The sequence below is a fragment of the Lepidothrix coronata genome, unplaced genomic scaffold (genome assembly GCF_001604755.1).
Source record: "Lepidothrix coronata isolate B3197 unplaced genomic scaffold, Lepidothrix_coronata-1.0 Scaffold398, whole genome shotgun sequence".
NCBI lineage: Eukaryota > Metazoa > Chordata > Aves > Passeriformes > Pipridae > Lepidothrix > Lepidothrix coronata.
In genome coordinates, this window is record NW_016690578.1 from 115563 (window position 1) to 135365 (window position 19803).

At 51.5% G+C, this 19803-nt stretch overlaps 2 protein-coding genes across 2 annotated transcripts in view; both read right to left on the reverse strand.

Annotated features, from left to right (window-relative positions):
• The window catches only part of LOC108509742, a 24100-nt gene extending 21761 nt beyond the window's left edge, over positions 1–2339 (reverse strand). The window contains exons 1-2 of the mRNA XM_017839309.1: positions 1776–2339; positions 4–1508 (exon numbers count right to left, since the gene is read on the reverse strand). Coding sequence (XP_017694798.1) covers positions 4–1508; positions 1776–2257 — 1987 coding nt within the window. The 5' untranslated portion in view covers positions 2258–2339. The remainder of the gene's footprint in view (positions 1–3; positions 1509–1775) is intronic.
• A 7351-nt stretch (positions 2340–9690) lies between these two features.
• On the reverse strand, positions 9691–17626 carry LOC108509743. The gene is made up of 13 exons (XM_017839310.1): positions 17322–17626; positions 17013–17157; positions 16191–16387; positions 15630–15670; positions 15276–15370; positions 14960–15006; positions 14660–14853; positions 14291–14439; positions 13641–13945; positions 12891–12943; positions 10964–11054; positions 10490–10565; positions 9691–10203 (listed from the first exon to the last, which is right to left on the reverse strand). Exons 5-13 carry the CDS (start codon positions 15321–15323, stop codon positions 9691–9693), a joined length of 1476 nt encoding a protein of 491 aa, XP_017694799.1. The 5' UTR covers positions 15324–15370; positions 15630–15670; positions 16191–16387; positions 17013–17157; positions 17322–17626.
• Positions 17627–19803: the final 2177 nt, after the last annotated feature.

Here is a 19803-nt window from a genome sequence, read left to right on the forward strand (position 1 = left end):
AGCTCTTCACTTCTCCTTGGGGCTCCTCTTCCTCGCTGTATTCTTCCCAGTCAGACAATTCCTGGTAGCTCTTGACTTCTCCAGGGAACAGCTCCTGCTCAATGCAGTCTTCCCCCTGGGACACTTCTTGGTATGTGTTGATGTCTTCTTGGGACAACTCTTGGTCTCCCTCATCTTCCCACTGGGAAATGTCTTGATCAACGTAGTATTTCCAGTCTATGCCCTCCCCAGGGAAGGGCCCCTCGTCAGTGTCTTGCACTGCCAGGACTGAGTCCCCTCCTGCTCCCACCTCCTGCTCGCTGAGGGCCTGGGCTTTCACCTGGGAAGGTGAGGGGCTGCTGGGGGAGCAGGGGCTTTGTGGGGCAGGGACTGGGCTCTCTGTCCTTTCTGTTGGAACTGTTGTTACTGTGTCTGTATCCATGGTTTGTTCCAGGTTTCTCTCTTCCTCTGGCTCCTGGCCAGATCCCTGGATCTCAAGCTCAGGCTCACTCAGGATCTCATGGGTGATGGACTGGTCTGTGTCCAGCAGGGCCTTGCTGCCCTCTGAGGGGCTCTGTGGGGCAGGGACCGGGCTCTCTGTCCTTTCTGCTGGAATTGTTGTTATCATTTCTGTAGCCGTGCTTTGTTCTGGGACCCTCCGTTCCTCCGGCCAGCAGCTAAGCACACGCTCAGCCTTCCTCCTGATCTCCCTGAAGAGGCAAAAGGCCATGTCCAGCAGATCCTGGGTGCTGTCTGGGGGGCTCTGTGGGGCAGGGACTGGGCTCTCTGTCCTTTCTGCTGTAAGTAATGGTACCATTTCTGTAGCCGTAGTTTGTTCCAGCTCTCTCTGTTCCTCCAGCTCCTGACTGGATCCCTCGATCACAAGCTCAGCCTTCCTCACGATCCCACATGTGATGTACTGCTTTGTGTCCAGCAGGGCTTCACTGCCCTCTGAGGGGATGTGCGAGGCAGACATGTGGCTCTCTGACTCTGGTGCTCTTACGGTTTCTTGCATGTCTGCATTCCTGGTTTGTTCCAGGTCTCTCTGTTCCTCTGGCTCCTGGATGGATCCCTGGATCACAAGCACAGCCTTCCTCACGATCCCACATGTGATGTGTTGCTTTGTGTCCAGCAGGGCCTCGCTGCCCTCTGAGGGGCTGTGTGGGGCAGGGACCGGGCTCTGTGTCCCTGCCCATGGCACCTGCTCTCCGAAGGCTGGAGAACCTTCTGCCTCTTCCTCAAGAGGAGCCAGAGGCCCCTGAGGCTCCTCCTCCTCAGCAGCTCCGGCCAGGGCAGCAGCTGCTGGCTCAGTGTCCGTGGCACTCACCGGGGCAGGAGCTGGACTGGGCAGGTCACGGGCTGCCTCTGCCGCCACCTCTGTGCCCACACTGGGCCCCTCCTGGGGAACAGTCTGGGGGTCCCCAGCGTTCAGCGGGTGCCAGGGTTTGTCCCAGGTGCTGTAACCGACATCATCTCCCCACTGGGACAGCTTTTTCTCACTCCTGTCTTCCCTTTGGGGCAGCTCTTGGGCACTGTAGTCTTCTTCCTGAGATTGCTCCTTGTCTGCTTTGTCTCCCACTTGGGAGAGCTCTGGGTCTCTCTTGTCTTTCCATTGGTACGGTCCATGCCCTTGCACATCTTCTTCCCACTGAGGCAGGTCATGGTATCTCTCACCTTCCCGCTGGGACAGCTCTCGGACTGCCACATGTCCCCATTGGGAAAATTCTTGACCTCTCAAATCTCCCCATTGGGACAGCTCTTGATATGTCTCTTCTTCCCTTTGGGACACCACTTGCACTGTCACATGTTCTTCCCATTGGGTCAGCTCCTGGTATCTCACACCATCTTCTTCCCATTCGTACAGCTCCTGGCGTCTCACGGTTTCTTCCCGTTGGTACAGCTCTGGGTGTCTCCCATCCCGCCATTCGGAAAGTTCTCGGACTCTCACATCTTCTTCAAATTCGTAGAGCTCTCGGTGTCTTCTGGCTCCCCGTTGGGAACGTTGTTGGACTCTCACTTCTTCTTCCCATCGGTAGAGCTCTTGGAGTGTCATGTCTTCTTCCCATGCGGTAACATCTGCGCATTGGGAAAGGTCTTGTTGGGTGTCATATTTCCAGTCATCATCCACGTGGGCAAAGGCCCCCTCCTCAGTCTCCAACAGTGGCAGGTCTGAGCCACCCACTGCCCCCAGCCACTGCCCGCTGAGTGCCTGGTCTTGCAGCCAGCTGGGCAAGGGGCTGGGGGGCTGGGAGTTCGGGGTGCCCTTGTCCTCATCCATCTCTGTCGTCCTCTGCTCGAGAGGGATGCAGGGAGCTGCTTCCTCCTAAGAGCGCGGCTCTCCTGGCAGGGGGCACCCCAGGGCTCTGTGCCCCTTAGATACCCCCAGGGCAGGGCGGGGCTCTGTGACCTCACAAGGCTCTCCAGGCACCACCAATGTCCCGCATCACAAAGGGCCCTGAAAGGCACCTGCATCACAAAGGGCCACACCCGGCACCCCATGGGCAGCGGAGAGGACTGGAACTGGCCCTGGGCACCCCCAGCATTTGTAGACTTGTAGCCCCTGCTGTGCCCAGAGCCCTGGCTCAGGCAGGAAGGGGTGGGGGGGAATGTCCTTCCAGCATAAAGTGCTGGAGAAAGCACAGGGCAAAACAGTCTCTCCCCTCCCTCCAGGCACTCCTTCTTTTTTATCCAAGTGTTCTACAAAAATAAAGTGGCCGCTTAACAGGTTTAAGTACAGGCACTGCCCTGAGCTAGTGCTGCCAGTTGAGCCCCCATCCCTGCAGGGCTGTGTGCAGGTGCCAGGGAGAGCAGGGTGCTGTGGCAGCAGGATGTGTGTGCAGGGTCCAGGCTGAGGGTGATGCTCGGGAGCAGGTGCCACGCGGGCACTGCCGTGCTGGCGATGCTGGTGGGAACAGGAGGCCCGTGCAGGGTCCTGCTGGGAGCCTGTGGCACCTGCAAATGGGCCCTGGGTGTGCAGGGCACGGGGGCAAGCGCAGCACTTGGGTGAGGGGATGTGTGGGGGGGGCACCCAGGGGACCTGTGTGCTCCTGCAAGCAGGGGCGTGCGGGGCACTGTCGCCAACAGCCCTGTGCACCTTCAGGGCCCTGGTGTGCTGGGTGGGGCAGGTGTGCTGGGCACAGGTGTGCTGGGTGCAGGTGTGCTGGGCGCAGGTGTGCTGGGCACAGGTGTGCTGGGTGCAGGTGTGCTGGGTGCAGGTGTGCTGGGAGCAGGTGTGCTGGGAGCAGGTGTGCTGGACACAGGTGTGCTGGGTGCAGGTGTGCTGGGCGCAGGTGTGCTGGGTGCAGGTGTGCTGGGCACGGGTGTGAGCCTGCGAGCAGGGTGTGTGTGCAGAGCGGGGCTGTGAGCTTGGGCACGCTGTGCCAGCCGGGCACCGCAGGCAGGCTGTGAGTGTGCCAGGCTGGGAGGGGTGTGCACAGCACCGCTCGGAGCACCAGTGCCCTGGGAGTGTGAAGGGCAGCGTCGGGAGCGCCTGGCAGAGTGCTGCCCTCTGGGAGTGTGCAGGGCAGCCTGCAAGGGCACTGCACACACCTCACTGCTGCTCCTTGGCTTCCCTCCCTCACCAGTGTTAGGATTCTCACTGTGCAGCCTTATTTCCTTCTTCCCAGTTCAAGGAGTGCTGGGACAGCGCTCTCAGGCACATGGTGGGATTGTTGGGGTGTCCCATGAAAGGAAGGAAGTTAGACTCAATGATCCTTGTGGCTCCCTTTCAGCTCAGGGCAGTCTGTGATTCTGTGAGTTCATAAATCTTATTTTAAACTGCATTTTAACCCTTGGAGAGGGAAAGGCTTCATAACTCCAGGCACAAACAAGATCCTGAGACGAACTTGGGGAACAGCAGTAGCAGCTTCCCTCCTTCAGCACTCTTCCTGCTCCTCAGAAGGGCTGGCCTGAGTTATGAACACTTTAACTCCCCATCTGCTGAGCCATTGACCTCCCTGCAGAAACAATTAACAGCAGAGCCCATCAGTGGTAATTGTGGTGCATCTGCATCAAGAAAAAATCTCAGTTCCATAGCAGGAAAGACAACTGGTCTTGGAAACAAAGGCCTCTTGTTGGCATCAGATCTTTGTTGGATTTTTAATTCCTTTTAATTCTTAGTTGTGATTTTGGTTGTTCAGGGAAACTGCAAGATGTTCTTTATTTGGGAATGCTCATCAGAAATACATATTACTGTGTCTCTCCCTTTTTTCTTAAGAGATTCTGCTGGTTTAAAGGTAAACCGGAGAAATTAATCCAAGTCAGAATATAAATCAGAGTTACAATTTAATAAAAATAATACAATAAGTACAATTATGTGGACAAACAATTGATTTTAACCCACAAAACCCAGATGTATAACCCAGCAGCCTGGGGCACGAACAGAATGGTGTTTGTTGGCCCCCGTGCTGAGCCCCATGTGGTCCCCCTGAGTCCAAAATAAGAGGAAAGGTTAACCTGTTGGTGAGAGTGGTGGTCACAGTCTGGTCGAGGTTTTGGTCCTCCTCTGGATCCAACGAGTGGGCCAGAAGTCCCAAGACCCCAAGATTATATACCCTCAGGTTCCAGTGGGAATGCCCAGTACCTCCCCCAGGGTGGGGAGTTCCACAATGGGTGATTGTGAGTCTTGAGATATTTTTGGAGTCCTTGGTGGCCTGTTAGCAGCCATGACCTCTCAGGCTGGGTGTGGAGGTGCTAATGACTCCCTGGAGGGGAGTTAACATCACCCATAACTACAGCCTGAGGGGTCAGGTGTGCTCTGGGCAGCTGCTGCAAATGGTCTATTGTTAACAGTTCCTGGGAAATTACATGGAGGGTGTAGAACAGACAGGTTGGAGGCTCTGGTTCTGAACCCAGGGCCCAGCTTTGCTGCTGCTGGAAATGCTCATTCACTTAAAATCCAGGATTCCCAGGACTCTGCCCTGAGACTTTGTGTAGAGCTCGCTGGGTAATTCAGCTGCTCTGCTCTGGGTTGCACTTTGGCTGCTGTTTCCTGCCTTTGTTGAAACCAGGCAGTCAGTGTATTTGCCACTGTGCAGCAGGAAATCACAGGAGGTGCAAACACCCTAAAAATCATCTCAGTCTTCCAGCAGCACGAGCACTTCCCAACACAGTGAGCCCAGGGAGTGCAGGGGATGGAGGGCCAAGCTAAGGAAGGATAATGAAGGCTTGACACAAAGGGTAGGAAGCAACATCCAATTTCTTTAATGGCTTTTTCCAGCTGTCATCCTACCCGCCCCCCACACAGCCAGCCCCCAACTTAAACATGAATCAGACATTCTCAACACTCCCACACTCCCCTGGGGAGCAGGACAAGGACCTGGAGGGCCCAGAGCAGGCACAAGGTGTTGGGAGAGGAATGTGAGCTGACCTGTATCTGCTCAGCCCATGGGACATAAGGAGAAGAGGGGTGGGAATGCTGTGAGGAGTCGGCTGTGCCTCAGGATCTCATGGGCAGCAGGAGCCCCTGGCTGGGAGGTGGCTGTGGGGTCACATCTGTCACATCCCTCACAACTCAGTAGCAGCCTTAGATGTGGTCTGGCCCCAGGAGGTGCCCTGGAACGCAGTGCAGCAGCCATCCAGATCCCACCCGTGGAAATGTTCTCCCACTGTGCTCCTGAGAGCTCTTTCCATGTTTTTTTCACCCCATTAAGCCCAAATCCCTGCCCTGCCCCGGCCCAGCTGAGCAGCACAGTCAGGTCTGGCCCTGCAGCATGAAATGGAGGCAATGGAGGTCAGGGACAGGGACTCTGTGTCTGGAAAACTCAGGAGATCATCAGCTCAGGCAGCTCCTGCTGCCCCAGGGCCAGGGCAGCCTCTCTCCGTGGCTCCTCTGCTCACACCCGGAGGAGCCGCCGAGCCACTTGTTCCAACCCTGTCCCAGCAAGTGCCAGCCCCTCGCTCCCACCACTCCTCCGTGTTCCTACTGCTGCTCCCAAAATTCATGAGCACACAAGCTCCCTAAATCGCTGGTTTGGAGCTCCAAAGCTGCCTAAATGGGGGCTACTGAGCCCAAAATCTGCTTCAATTGGTCTTTTGGAGCCCAAAAGCTCTTTCAATCACTCTTTCTGAGCTGAAAATATCCCCAAATCGCTATCCCTGGACCCAAAGCTCCTGATATCAGGTTTTTTGAGCCTCAACCTCCCCAAATTGGGGTTTCTTAGGCCCAAGGTTCCCTAAATTGGTGTTTTGGAGCACCAGGGCTCCCTAAATCATTCTTTCTGAACCCAAATGCAACCTAAATTGCCCAAATCCTCCTGGAATGCCTGTTTCTCAACCCCAAAGCTCCCTAAATCAGTGTTTTGGACCCTAAAATGCCCTTAAATGAGTGATTCTGAGTCCCAAATCTCTCTAAATTGCTGTTTCTGAGCTCAAAATATCCCTACATTTTCTTTTTATTGACCCCAAAGCTTGCTAAATTGGTGTTTCTGAGACCCAGAGCTCCCCAAGAGGTTTTTTCCTGAGCCAAAAAGCTCCTGAAATCGTTGTTCTGCAACCCCAAAGCCCCCCCAGTCGCTTTTTCTTAGCCCCAAAGCTCCTGAATTGACTGTTATTGCCCCAAACCCGCCAAAACAGAGGTGTCTAAGCCACGAAGTTCCTGAAATTGGGGTTCCAGAGCCCCGAACCCCCAAACTCGATCCCCGTGCCCCCTTTTCCTCTCCCCGGGGCTCCGGTTCCTCTCCCACCCCGCGAACTGCCCCCCGCCCGCAGCATTTTCGCTCGTGGTTTCCGAGAAAGCCGGAGGGAACCCGAGCGTTGGGTGGGGAGGGTGTTCGGGTGGCGGTGGAGCCCGCGGGGTGGATCGGGAGCGGGCTTTGACCGGGAGCAGCCGCCGGGCCCTCTCCTCCCGCCGCGGAGACACCGGTGCCCGAGCCCGGCCCGGTGAGTGCAGCCCCTCGTCCCACCTCTGCCCTGCTGGGCTGCTGCTGCTCCCGCAGCTCATGTTTCTGCACCCAGAGCTCCCTAAAGCGCTGGGTTGGAGCTCCAGAGCCGCCTAAGTGGGGGCTACGGAGCCTGAAATCTGCTCGAATTGGTCTTTTGCAGTCCAGAAGCTCTTTCAGTCGCTCTTTCTCAGCCAAAACTCTCCCCAGATTGCTCTCCCTGACCCAAAGCTCCCGACAACAGTTTCTCTAAGCCTCAGTTGTCCCAAATTGAGGTTTCTTAGGCCCAAGGTTCCCTAAAGTGGTGTATTCTGAGCCCCAAGGCTCCCTAAATCAGTGTTTCTGGACCCAAAGGCACCCTGAATTGCTGTTTCAGGCCCCAAGAGCTCCCTAGGTTAGTATTTCTGAGCTCAATAATGTTTCTGAGCTCAATTTCCCTAAATGGAAATTTCTGAGCTCAATAACTGCCTAAAACAGAAATTCTAATGCCAACATCTCCCTAAATGAGTGGTTTTGAGTCAAATGCTCCTTAAATTGGTGTTTCTCAACCCCAAATTTCCCTAAATTGGTGTTTTTCAACCCCAAATCTCCCTAAATCAGGGTTTGGGACACCAAAAGCTCCTTAAAGGGATGGTTCTGAGCCTCAAAGCTTCCTAAATCACTGCTTCTGAGATCAAAAGTTCCCAAACTTGCAGTATCTGAGACTAAAAGCTCCTGAGTGGGGGTTTCTGAGCCCCTAAAAAAGCAGAAATTGCTGGTTTTGAGCCAAGAAGTTCCCTACACCTTTTTTTCTGATCCTCAGAGATCCTGAAATGGGTATTTCTGAATGCAGGAGCTGCCTAAATTGCTGTCACTCAGCCCAAAAGCTCCCCAGATGGGTGTGTGGTGGGTTGACCCTGACTGGGTGCCAGGCACCCACCAAAGCCACTTGATCACTGCCCTCCACACCTGAACAGGGGAGAGAAAATACAGCAAAAGGGTCATGGGTTGAGATAATATTCCCAAAATTCTGGTGTTGGGAGCCTCATGGTTAACCTGGAGACAGAGCAGCAAACTAAAGAAAAACTTGTATTGGAATAAAAGAGAGAGTTCACCGGACAAACCCCAGTGAGGTCTCTCCACTGGGCAGGGGACACCCCCCCCCTTTTATCCCATCTCACCCGAAATGCAGGTCCCTCCCTGTTTCTCCTTTGGCCAAGGTACTCCGGGGTTACAGACTCCACCACGCCCCAGCTACACCCTCCCCACTGCACGCTGGCCTTCCCCTCCCTTTTTGTTTTATCCAACTATGCCTTTCACTGTGGGGGCTGTCACATCCTTCAAAATGGGGGCTGTCACATCCTTCAAAATGGGGCCATCCTCTCCCTGCAGCAGATTGCTTCTTCTGTTCCCAAGCAAACTCTGTTTTCCTGTGGTCGAAGGTTGCATAACCACTAACTTTCCACTCTCTACTACTAAGCTAATTATAACTTTATTCCAGCTTTTCAAGAACACTCCATTTTTCCTTATAATAAGGACTGGGAGATTTTGCTATCCCCTCGATTGCTATCACGGGAGGTAGCACAGAGCAGTCTGCCCCTCTGAGCAATGCCAGTGGAATCAGGCTTTGCAATACACAGCATGACCCCCCATCCACAGCAGACCTGAGGGCAGGGACTGTCCCTCTGTGCTGGGCCCTGCTAGGGCCCCTCCAGTGCTGTGCCCAGTTCTGGGCCCCTCAGTGCAGGAGAGACATTGAGGGGCTGGAGCATGTCCAGAGAAGGGAATGGAGCTGGGGAAGGGTCTGGAGTGCAAGTCCTATGAAGAGCTGAGGGAGCTGGGGGCACTCAGCCNACTGGTCTGTACTGGTTTGTAGTGGTCCATACTGGTCTGTACTGGTTCAGACTGGTTTATACTGGTCCATACTGGTCTATACTGTCCTGTACTAGTTCATACTGGTTTATACAGGTCCATACTAGTCTGTACTGGTCTATACTGGTTCATACTGGTCTGTACTGGCCTATACTGGTTCATACTAGTCCATAGCAGTCCATACTGCTCCATACTAGTCTATACTGCTCCATACTGGTTTATACTGGTCCATATTAGTCCCTACTGATCCATACTGGTCTGTACTGGCCCATACTGGTTTGTACTGGTTCATACTGCCCTATACTGGTCTCTACTGGTCCATACTGGTTTATACTGGTCCATATTGGCCCACAGCAGTCCATACTGGCCTATACTGGTTTATACTCATCCCTATCAGTTCATACCAGTCCATACTGGTCCATACCAGTCCATACTGATCCACACTGGTCTAGACTGGTCTGTACTGCCCCAAACCGCCCCATACTGGTCTGTACTAGTTTATACCAGTCCATACTGGTTTATACTCATCCACAGCACTCCACACCAGTCCACACCGGTCCATATTGGTTCACACCACCCCATACCAGTCCATACTGGTTTATACTGGTCCATACTGGTCTGTACTAGTCTATATTGCCCCATACCACCCCATACTGGTCCATACTGGTCTGTACTGGTCTATATTGCCCCAGTTATTTCTGTAAGTTGCAGTACCCTTTAGGAATATAAGAAAGTTTTACAAGGTTTACCATAGATCTATAAGAGGCCAAGCAAGCGATGTGCTGGGTCATTGCAAGCTTTAGTAGTTTACAATGTATTGTTCCGATTGTTTGCACTGTTGTTATTACACTGTTTTTGTGACCTTCTGAAATAATTGAGAGGGGGGTGATGTAGGAGACGTGTCCAAGGCACGGGGGACGTGCCGGGGCAGAGAAACCCAAAGGAGCATGAGTCTAAATGGATAACCCTACTGGTTAGAAGGTCACATGATATCAGGGTATAAAGGGAAGTGCCAAATTTGAAATAAACTCTCTTTGATCACCACCTCAGAAGAGCGTACATCCTTTTTTACCATGTAAAGTACCCTCCACGCTACATACTGGGGCATACTGGGATGCCCTGGAGCGCTGTGGCCATGACAGGGGACATGGGTAGCACGGGAAGGCAGAAGGGGCAGAGGGAACAAAAATTGAGGAATTGGATGGGGTGTCAAGGAGGGGGATTTGGGGACACCACTGTCCTGGGCAATGGGAAAGGGAAAGGACTGGGGGAAAAGCAGGGAGGAAATGGATGGGAAATGATGTCCTGAGTGTATACTGGGGTGTACTGGGATGCATGGGATTACAGTGGGGGCCCGGAGAAAGAGGCCTCCCCAGGAAACACTGGGGTGCATTGGGGTGCCTTGGACGGTCGTGGCCATGAGAGAGGAGGGTCTGGGCCCAGAACAACTCCTGGCACCCACCTGGCCATTCGTCTCTCCCCTGATGATGCCTCCCTGTGGAGAGACAGTGAGACGTCACTGGTCACTGGGGTGTCCCCAGTCTCAGTAAGGGATGGGGGGACCAAACTGCTCCCCAGTTCCCAAACCAGAAGTTTTATGAGAATTAACAATCCAGAAAAGCTCATCCCATCAGCGGGGAGTGGGAAAGGGCATCCAGACTTCAGTCTGGCATCCTTCCCAAGAATATTGTGGGACTAGGAGAGGACAAAAGGTAAATCTGATAACCCCCATAACTCCATAACCCACTTCCAAAGCCAATCCCTGCAGGATCACCACTCACTTCTGCTGCACAGTCAGTCAAGGAACCTTCTGCAAGACTCCTGGACTCCTCTGCCTTGTTCTTGAGCTGAGGGATCCTGAAAAACAGGAATTTTAGAACTCCTCTTCCCAGGAGCTTTCCCAGGCACACTGATCAAAGGACACTTTGTTTGGTTTAACTTCAGTTTTTTATATTTCTATTTTCAAGAGTCCCGTTTGCAGCTCCTTGGAGAAGCTGCAGCAGCTCAAAGAAATGAGTTAACCCCAAATTCCCCAGAAAATGAAGCCTCCCAAGCACTGTCCAAGCAGGGAAGTTGGGCAATTCCAGGGTAGCAACTACAGCTTTTCTCCTGCCACTCTCCACACAGCTCCTACCAGTTGTATCCAAGCCAATCCCGACTGGAATCACAGCCATGGCAAAGTTCTATGGAATGGAATCAATCCCAGATGGAATTTTTCATGAGCTCAGCTCAGCTGTTCCTTTTTCCCGCCTCACCTGCTGTTCTCCTTTTTGTTCTCATCCTGAAAGATGGAAAATGCAGGAGTGGCAGGGACAGCACCATCAGCTTTCAAACATCCATCAAGCTCTGAAAAATAAGAGAAAACCAATGTTATCTTCACCCAACAAAGATTATTTCAACAGCCCCATTTCCCCCCCTACCCAGGCCCCTCCACCTGCAGAATTCCCACTCAAATCCCCTTTCCAATAAATGCTTGAAAATCAGATTTTTCCAGCCCAAAGCCACTTGAGAAATCTCTCTGTGCTCACTCTTGTAAAACCTTGGGTTTCAGCCTGTCCTGACTCTCACAGCAAGGACTGATGGGACGTGGAAATGGGAAATAAAGGATGGAATAGCATGGATTGGGAAAAGAAATAGCACACACCATTTTTCCTGCAAAGGGCTTCCAGTTCGTCGTTGCTGCTTTCCAGGGGTGATGGTTGAGGCAAGATGGGCATTTAAAATATATCCATGAAAAAGTCTAATAAATGAAGAAAAATGGAAGGGAACATGAAGGGAAAATAAAGAATAAATGAAGGGGAAAAAAAAGTGAAGAAAAAAAAACTCCCTACAGGAATAACATTCCCAGCAAAAGAAATTTTCAGAGCTTCTTCCATTGTGTTGTAGACAAATCGAATGCCAATTAATTATAACAGTCTCAAAAGGTAATTAATTATAATGGTCTTATCATTTATCAAATGCCAGTAACAATTGTTCCTCCCAGATACATTTAACCCCCCCCAGACAACTGAACAGACACAGGGAGGTCCAGTTTGGCCACCACACACCTTCCAAGGTCTCCCAAGGGGGCAAATTCTCCTTTAATTTCCCAGATTTTTGGAAAACTTGGATATTTGAAAAACTAACAGATGCCACAAGTTTTGGGGGGTTATTTTTGTTTTCTTTTCAGAGAGGTTTGTTCAGCTCAACATCAACCAAGAGCTGACAACTTCCAAATTGGTCTGTTGCCTACAAACAGCAGTGACAGGAGCAGCTCAGAGAACACACTCCCAAAGAAGCCTGGCAGGGCCTTCTCCAGGAATTTATGGGATGTGGCTACTGTTAAAGCCTTCTCCAGGGATTTCTGGGATGTGGCTGCTGGGATGCTGTTAAAGCACCTCTTTCTGCCCCAAAGTTCTGGGTCATCCACATCCCAACAGGAGGTTGATGGTTTTGTATTTTCCTCGTTGATTGAACGGTGCACTTGCCCGTCACTAAAGAACTTCCTTGGCTAGTGGAGCACTCAGATTTCCAGGTCAGATCCCACTAACTCCAGAGGAAGCAGGATGTTATTCCCAGATCTTACTCAAGGCTTCCTTCGTGTGCCCTGTGGGCAATGGCTGCGCTTTCAAGAGCGTCGCCCACATCCATCTTCCCAGAGAGGTGTTCGGGGTGGCCTGGGAAACATTTCCACAGGCTGAAAAGGACAACAGAGATCAGATCATTCCTGAAGGAGCCCGGGATTGTTTACGGACATTCCAGCAGCAAGGAAAATGTCAGTGAGGAGAAGTGAACGAGGCGAGCGGCGGGAACGACAGCGCGGGATTTTGGGAGGGATTTTTGGCTTGTTCAGAGACCTGCACGGTAGATTCCCAAGGGAAACCACCCTGAGGGGCAAGGGAGACCTGGGACAGCTGGGTGGCCCCTGAGGAACCTGTCTGCAATTCACAGGAATGATTATCCCAGCGCAGACAAACAGGGATCTCCCGACTGCCCCGGGAAAGGAACTGCACGGGAGGTGGGAACAGGGGTTGGATCCGTGGAAGGGAGGGAGAGAGACCTTGCCCAGACACACAGGGATGGAGCTTGGGAAGTCAAAAACCTTTGCCAGGGCTGGAACCAGTGTCCACACGCAATTATTGATCCCCAGCCAGGACCAGTCACACCAACAGCATCAGTGTCCATCCAAACTGGGCTCCTCACCTTCTTTTACATCCACAGCAGGAGTTAATCCAGTGGATCTCTTGTTAGGGTGCCTTCAGAGGAAAGAGTGAGAACATTAGCTTGGAATAAAAGCTGTTTAAATCCCATTTTAACCTCTATTTAAGTGAAGAGAGAAGTCCTTTAGAATATTATTAAATATCAACCCCTGAAAGATCCTCCTACAGCTGCCAGTGAATATAAAACCTGGAAGGCAGCAGAGTCCTTTAGAAAGGTTAAAATGCATTCAACACTCTCCTTGGCCACAGTTTGCCTCCAAGGAATTCCATGATATGAGTGAATAACTGGTTCCAACTTGGCCAAGCCTACTCAGTCACCCTCCCTTTGCCAGCCTGGGTTTCTCCCTCTGTCCCCCAGTTCTGTGTCCTCTATTGGCCCAGTCCCACAGCAGAAGTGCAGCAGAAAAATACCAACAATTTTATCCTTCTCTGGAGACCTCAGAGTGGGATCTGCATGACCAAGGCATTCCTGGTGTTTATTCCAGAGACAGCCAGGCAGTTACACACCCAATTCCCTCTTATCATAATTAAACCACAGCGGGTTAAAGGAATTAATCACTGCAGTGAGGACTAAGTTTGCTCCGTGCCTAACAAATACCAGTTTCCACAGGCAACTTCAGGTGGGTGGGCTTGTTTTTTTCTTTTCAGAAGGGGTAGAAAGACTCCTTTTTAGTTCATTCCCAACCAGTGTAGGCGCTGAGGACACAAATGGAAGGAGCCTGTTCATACTCACTGTTGAGCTGAGTCGGGATGTGCCTGTTCCTGAGCTGAGACAGCACTGAGGGGAGGGTGCACCAAACTCTTCTGGAGCTCCCCAAGCTCTGGCTGAGCTCTGGTTGTGTCCTTCTCCTCCCTTCCTTCCCACAGGGAGGCTGATGGGACCTGGCGGCCGAGGGGCTTCACTGGCAGCAGGGTGGGAGCAGGGGCTGGGCCAACACTGGGCTGGGGCTGCTCTGGCACCTCGGGCACACCTGAGGTTGGAGTGGGTACCACGCAGTCCCCTGGCAGGGCTGTGTTGGGCCTGGCACATGGGAGCACCTTTAGGGGTGAGAAATGACACTCAAACATCCCACAAAGTCCGGCCAAGAAACGTCCTTCGACACCCAAATCCCCCCCAGGTACAGTCATTGCCATTTGCCCTTCAGTTCTGCACGACCAGAGTAGCTTTTCACACTTTGGAGAACTTTCTAAAACTGGATTCTAGAGATACAAACCCAAACTTGGGGGTGTAACCACTAAAATCTGAGTATTCCAAGTTGCTCCAGGTGCCTGTATCAGTACTGCAGCCACAACTTCCAGATTTGGTGAACAATCCACTCTGGTTCCTCAAGCACAGTTCAATTTTGTGGGACAAATCCCATGCCCATCCCAGGACACACTCACCACCCTCTGGATCAGTTCAGCTCCTGGTTTCAGCCTGTTTTCCTCCAGGTCTTTGCTCAGCTCTTGCAGTTCTTCCAGCCTCTTCTGCAGGGCCTGGAGTTCCAGCATAGCCAACTCCTTTTTCCTCAGGAAGTCTCTCTCCTCTTCCACTAAGGATTAAACAACGATATTCAATGAAACAATCAATCCTGGGTTTCTCAATGTGGTCCTCACAAGCTGCTTGCATTTAAAACACAGATATATTTGGTCTGCACCACAATATTTAGCACTAATTGCTCACTGTCCCTCGGGAGAAACACCACCAGGACAACCTGGGCTCAAAAAGGGGATGAGCTGAGCCAGGAAGGAGAGGTGGAAAAAGAGGGATACCCAGTTGTTGCTGCCTCCTGAGGTGCTCGTATCTCCTGAAGTGTCTCTGGGCTCTCAGCTCCTCGAAGCAGAGCTCAGAGCCCTCACACAGCAGCAGGTTCTTGGCGTACATCGGGACCTGCTCACACTCAGCAGCGCCAGGAGAAGGTGGCTTGGGAAGAACCTCGGATTTGGAGATGTAGGTGATGTACCTCCTGGCAGGAAAAAAGCGGGAAAGGGTCAGGTTTGCTGGATTTTATCCTCGGGGCAAGTTCGCTCTCACACGGTGTGGCTTTAAAAACACCCCACCCAGACACTTACACTTCTTTTCCAGTAGCACAGGGCTGAGAACCAGCAGCATCAGGACCCTAAAGCAGAGCAGAGGGGATAAAACATCAAACTAAAAAAGAAAATAAAATCCGAGCAGCATGACTGGCACAGAATCCACTGATAATATTATTCCTTCCAAGAAAAATGACATAATTCCTCTGGAGATGTGGCGCAGCAGGAAAACATCAGGAACAGCTGTAAGACACACCACACTCCTGTATTTTATCTTTCTTTTTCAGTCAAGCTCATCAATCCAAACTTTTGATGAAGCATCTTTCCCCCAATGCCCAAATTCTTCATAATTTACCTGATCATTGCAGGGATTAACATTTGAACCCTCTTTTTGAGGAGCCATTTGATTCACAGCATCAAAAGTCTAAAGTGGTTTTACAGCAGCAGCACCTGGGACAGAAAACATAATATAGATGTTTCTACTCACTAAATGAGCAGAAATCATTTGTTCACTGATGCATTTTTATTGACTCGAAGCACTGGAAAATTAGTAACTTGTTTTGAATACAGTCTCCTTAAGAATTTTTAATATGGTCAGGAAAACAGGGGAAAAATGAAGCAGAAAACTTGTTTTCTTCAACGGCAAAACTGATTGAGTTAAAGATTCCTTTAGTGGAGTTCCAACTCAGACAGGTGTTTTCAGCCTCACCTTGCAAAGGAGGATTCCCAGGATCAGAACTCTGCAACCAGCTAAATTGCAAAAAAATGCCAGTTATTACCATGAAATCCTCTGCCTCCCTCTCCTCCCACCTCCCAAGAACCTTGGATTTCCTGCTGCAATCGTGCCCTGAAAAGTAACAGTGACAACCAGGATTTTTATTGTACATGGACATCTCCTGTTCCCTCCACAGCTACAAAACTAAAAAGGGCTGCAAAGAGCAGCAGGAGGAGAAAGTGGGGGGTTTGTTTTACATTTTACATCACATTTCACATGGCTTCTTGCATTTAACTCCTCCCAGTTAAATGCTGAAAACTCCAAGACTCTGAGCTCAGGGATTTGCTTTCTGGGCCCTATTTCACTGAAGACACTCTGGGCCAGTTTTTTCCATATACCTTCCAAAACACCCAACAAATATTGACCAGCAGAGAAACATCTCACTAACATTTAGTAAAAACAACCAGCAGAGAAAGTAACGAACCACGTGCCACGTCTGGTTAATTAGGAGTAATAATGAGCATTATGGGTGAGGAGAAGAGGTCCCAGAGTTACCAGTGGAGCTGCTGCAGGTTCTCTCGGGGCTCTGCCTGGTTGTGGAGCCCTTTCTGGAGCACAGCCCCTGCCCCCTGCACATTGCCTTCACTCAGCAGCTGCTGAGCCCAAGCCACGTAGAAATCCGAGGACTTCGCTCCAATTTCTCCCCCCTGCAGGTACTCAAAATACTGGTCAGGGGGAGAGATGAACTCTGCCTGCACAGGAGAAGGTAGCACAAGCCATAAGAACTTTCAAAAAAAGGATCCAAGGCAAAAAAAAAAAAAAGGCAACAATTTCTTAGTTTTCATCGTCGGGAGGTGTGACAAGGGCCAAGGATGCACTCAGAGAGCAGGGAAAGGCACATGGTGACTTTATTTTCATTAAGCTTTTAGACTTATATCCTCTTTTTCTGTCCATATTATATTTCGTTGCTCAGGTACTTCTGTTCAGGGGCCTAAATTCGTCTTTTGAGGGGTGGTGCTGGCAAATCTCAAAAACAGCCCCTCTTGTTTACAGCAGTTTTGCTCCTTATCTGCTTTCTCACTCTGGATTGTCTACATTCTTTACAGCTTCAGAGCTGCAACTGCTCAAATTCAAGGCCAACACCCACAGAGGTGTAACGTTTTAAGGATAAAAGCAGCTAAAATTCCTCTCTCAGTGTACAATGATGCAGCTTAAAAACACGCTGTCCCTTCAGCAAGACTCACGTTCTGCAGGGAATTTGAATTCCATGCCCTTCCCCGAGCCCTCCCTCTCCTCCCACAGTTCTTTGCAGCACCAGAAACCGCCCCATTAATACTTTAGGACAGTTTAATTCCCAAAAAACGTGGCTTTACCCACCAGCTTGACGCAGTACTTGACGAACCGCGGGTCCTGCTGGTACCTCGTATCGCCCAGGAACCTCTTCACCAGCTCCTCCAGGAGCCTGGGCCAGAGGGATTGCTTCTCCTGGAGCGGGAGACCTCCCTCTGCCCACTGAGCGTACCTGGAAACGTCCCGGGGTCAGCGCCAAGCCAGGGAACTGCCCGAGAGAGGGATGGGGCAGCTCCGGAGCCAGGGACGGCGCGATCTCAGAGATGGGGCAATTCCAGAACCGGGGCAATTCCTGAGCCAGGAATGGGGCAACACCAAGGCCGGCCCCGCGCTCACCTGTCCCAGGGCTCCAGCGGGTCTGGCCCTTGGTAATTCCGGATCTGAGCCTCGTGGCTCCTGCAGGGAAAAGGGCAGAGAAAAGGGTTGGGATCGTGGAGGGGCGGGAAGAGCCCGGGGGGGAACCGAGCCCCGTGAGCCCCCGGGCCCCAGCACAGCTCCGTGGGCCGCGTCTCGTTATCCCGATCCCAATCCCACTAATCCTGGTATCGCTCTCATCCCCTGTCCGCGGCCATCCGCTCCGACCGCTCCCGCCATTCAAACTGGCCGCACCACGGCCCCCCTACGCCTGCCCATTGGCTACCCTGACCTGCGCACCGCTCTCCCATTGGTCGCCGCGCCGCTCGCCCCGCCCCAATCGGCAGTGCCACGGTCCCATTGGCTGGATCGTCTGTCAATCTCGCCGGGACCGCTGGCGTGAAGTTCGAGGGGGGAAACGAAACATGAACTAAAATGAAAAATAATAATAAAAAAACCCGCGGAAAATAAAATAAAATAAAAAATATAAAATGGAAAATAAAATAAAATAAAATAAATAAAGTGGAAAATAAAAAATAAACAAAAAAATTAGAAAATAAAATTAAAGAGAATAATGAAACAAAAAATTTAAAAGAAAGGAAAATTAACCACTGGTTGTGGTTGGGAATGAGCAGCTGGATCTCCCCCAAGGCTGTGCTGTGGATTTGGGTCCTGTCTGGCCACAGGTCTGTGCAGCAGCTGGAGCCTGGGAGGCTTTGGGGGCTGTGTTGTCTCAGCCTCCTGTTTTATTGTCACTGGGGAGTGGCACCTGCATCCCACTGGAAGGAAAAACTGGGGAGAGAGTGGTAGGTGGGAGGACCATTTCTAGATGTGCCCTTGGATTCCCATTCCTCCTGGTGGGTCTGTGCTGCCTCAAGTACAAAGGAAGTAACTCTTGGAGTAGCTGTTTGTTCACCTGTTGGGCTTGGACATGACATTCCAGGGAAGCTGCACTTGCTGCAGTGGCTGGAGTGAGAAGCAGCTGAAGGTGTTTGCTCTCTGCTCGTTCCCCACCTTCCCCTCAGTTCCCTGCAACCCAGGTACTCACACCTCACCTTTGCATTTTCCAAGGGAAAAGCCCTTGGAATGGTCTCTAAGTGTGGCAGGGAGATCTTCTGTGGCTGGAATTTATCGGGAGGATCCAGTCACCGAGGAGAGATCCCAAATGTCCTCCCCTGGCTCCCTGAGTTGAGAGGATGGTGTTCCTCCAAGCCCAGATGCAGTTTGGGTGGTCCTGTGTGCACCTCTTGCTGGGAATGTATTTGTGTTGCAGCTCAATAAAGTCCATTTCAGTGGTGATTGGGTATGACTTTTGTGTGTAATAAAAGCCCCTGCCCGTTCCTCTCGACTCTTCCCCCTCCTTTTTAACCCCAAACCTTTCCCTTCCAGCCCACTACAGATTCCCTGGTTTTTAACACAAACTCTTCGTTCTCTCCTCTAGAGATTCCCTCAGATTTAACCCCCAAACCTTTCCTTACCCCTCCAGGGAGGGAATGGACATCCTGAGGTGAACAGTGGTGGACAGTTAAACCTCCCAGGCACCGCCAGCCCCCTCCCCAGAGTGGCAGCACCAGGAGCAGAAAAGGCCTTGTCTCTGTGTAAGCCCCACCTGGCAATAACAAAAACACCTCTGTTATCATCCCTGTGTTCAGCACAAATCCCAAACAGCCCCACACCAGCCCCTGGGAACAAAAGGAACTCTGCCCCAGCCCAAACCAGCACACAGGACCCAAACTACCCTGGAACTTCCTCCTCTGAGTGGTAAAGGAGACAGGGAGGAGTGGGGCCAACCACAAGGGCCAGACAGTGTTCAAAACAACTGCCATCAAAACCTGACAGCACTGAGGGAGCTTTCATCAGAAATGGCCTTGACTTCTCTACCCTCAGCTCCTGCAGAGATGTTTCTGATACAATGGCTTTGGAGCCCAGCCCCACGTGTTGCTGTATTGCACCTCCTTTATCTCAGCTTGTTCTAACATTTGATCACCCTCATTGCAAAAAGCTACCAAAAACCTTTTTTCACACATTTATTGGGAATTTCTCATGTTGCAGCTTGGGCCTGTTACCTCTTACCTGATGAAGGCACATCTCCAAGAAGATGGAGAGAGAAGTGTAGCAAGGACACTGAGCCCCAAACCAGTCCCTGAGTCTTACAGACATTGTTACCTGCGGGGGTGGTGGAGTCTCCATCCTGGAGGAGGTTCTGGCCACCCAGCTCCAGGTGTCCCATCTGGGTTGGACCAAATGATCTCTGGAGGTCCCTTGCAACCTCTCCTTGTCTGTGTTTCTGTGATTCTGTACAGGGCACGAGACATCTGAAAACACAACTTTCAGAATCTACAAAGTCAGATGTAGCTGGATCTCTACCCAATTCCTGTGTGGGTTTAATTTTCACTTCCTCTTGGCTCTTTAATCTTTTGCAGGTGTGCTGATAGAAAGTGCATCAGAAGACGAGGGCACTGAT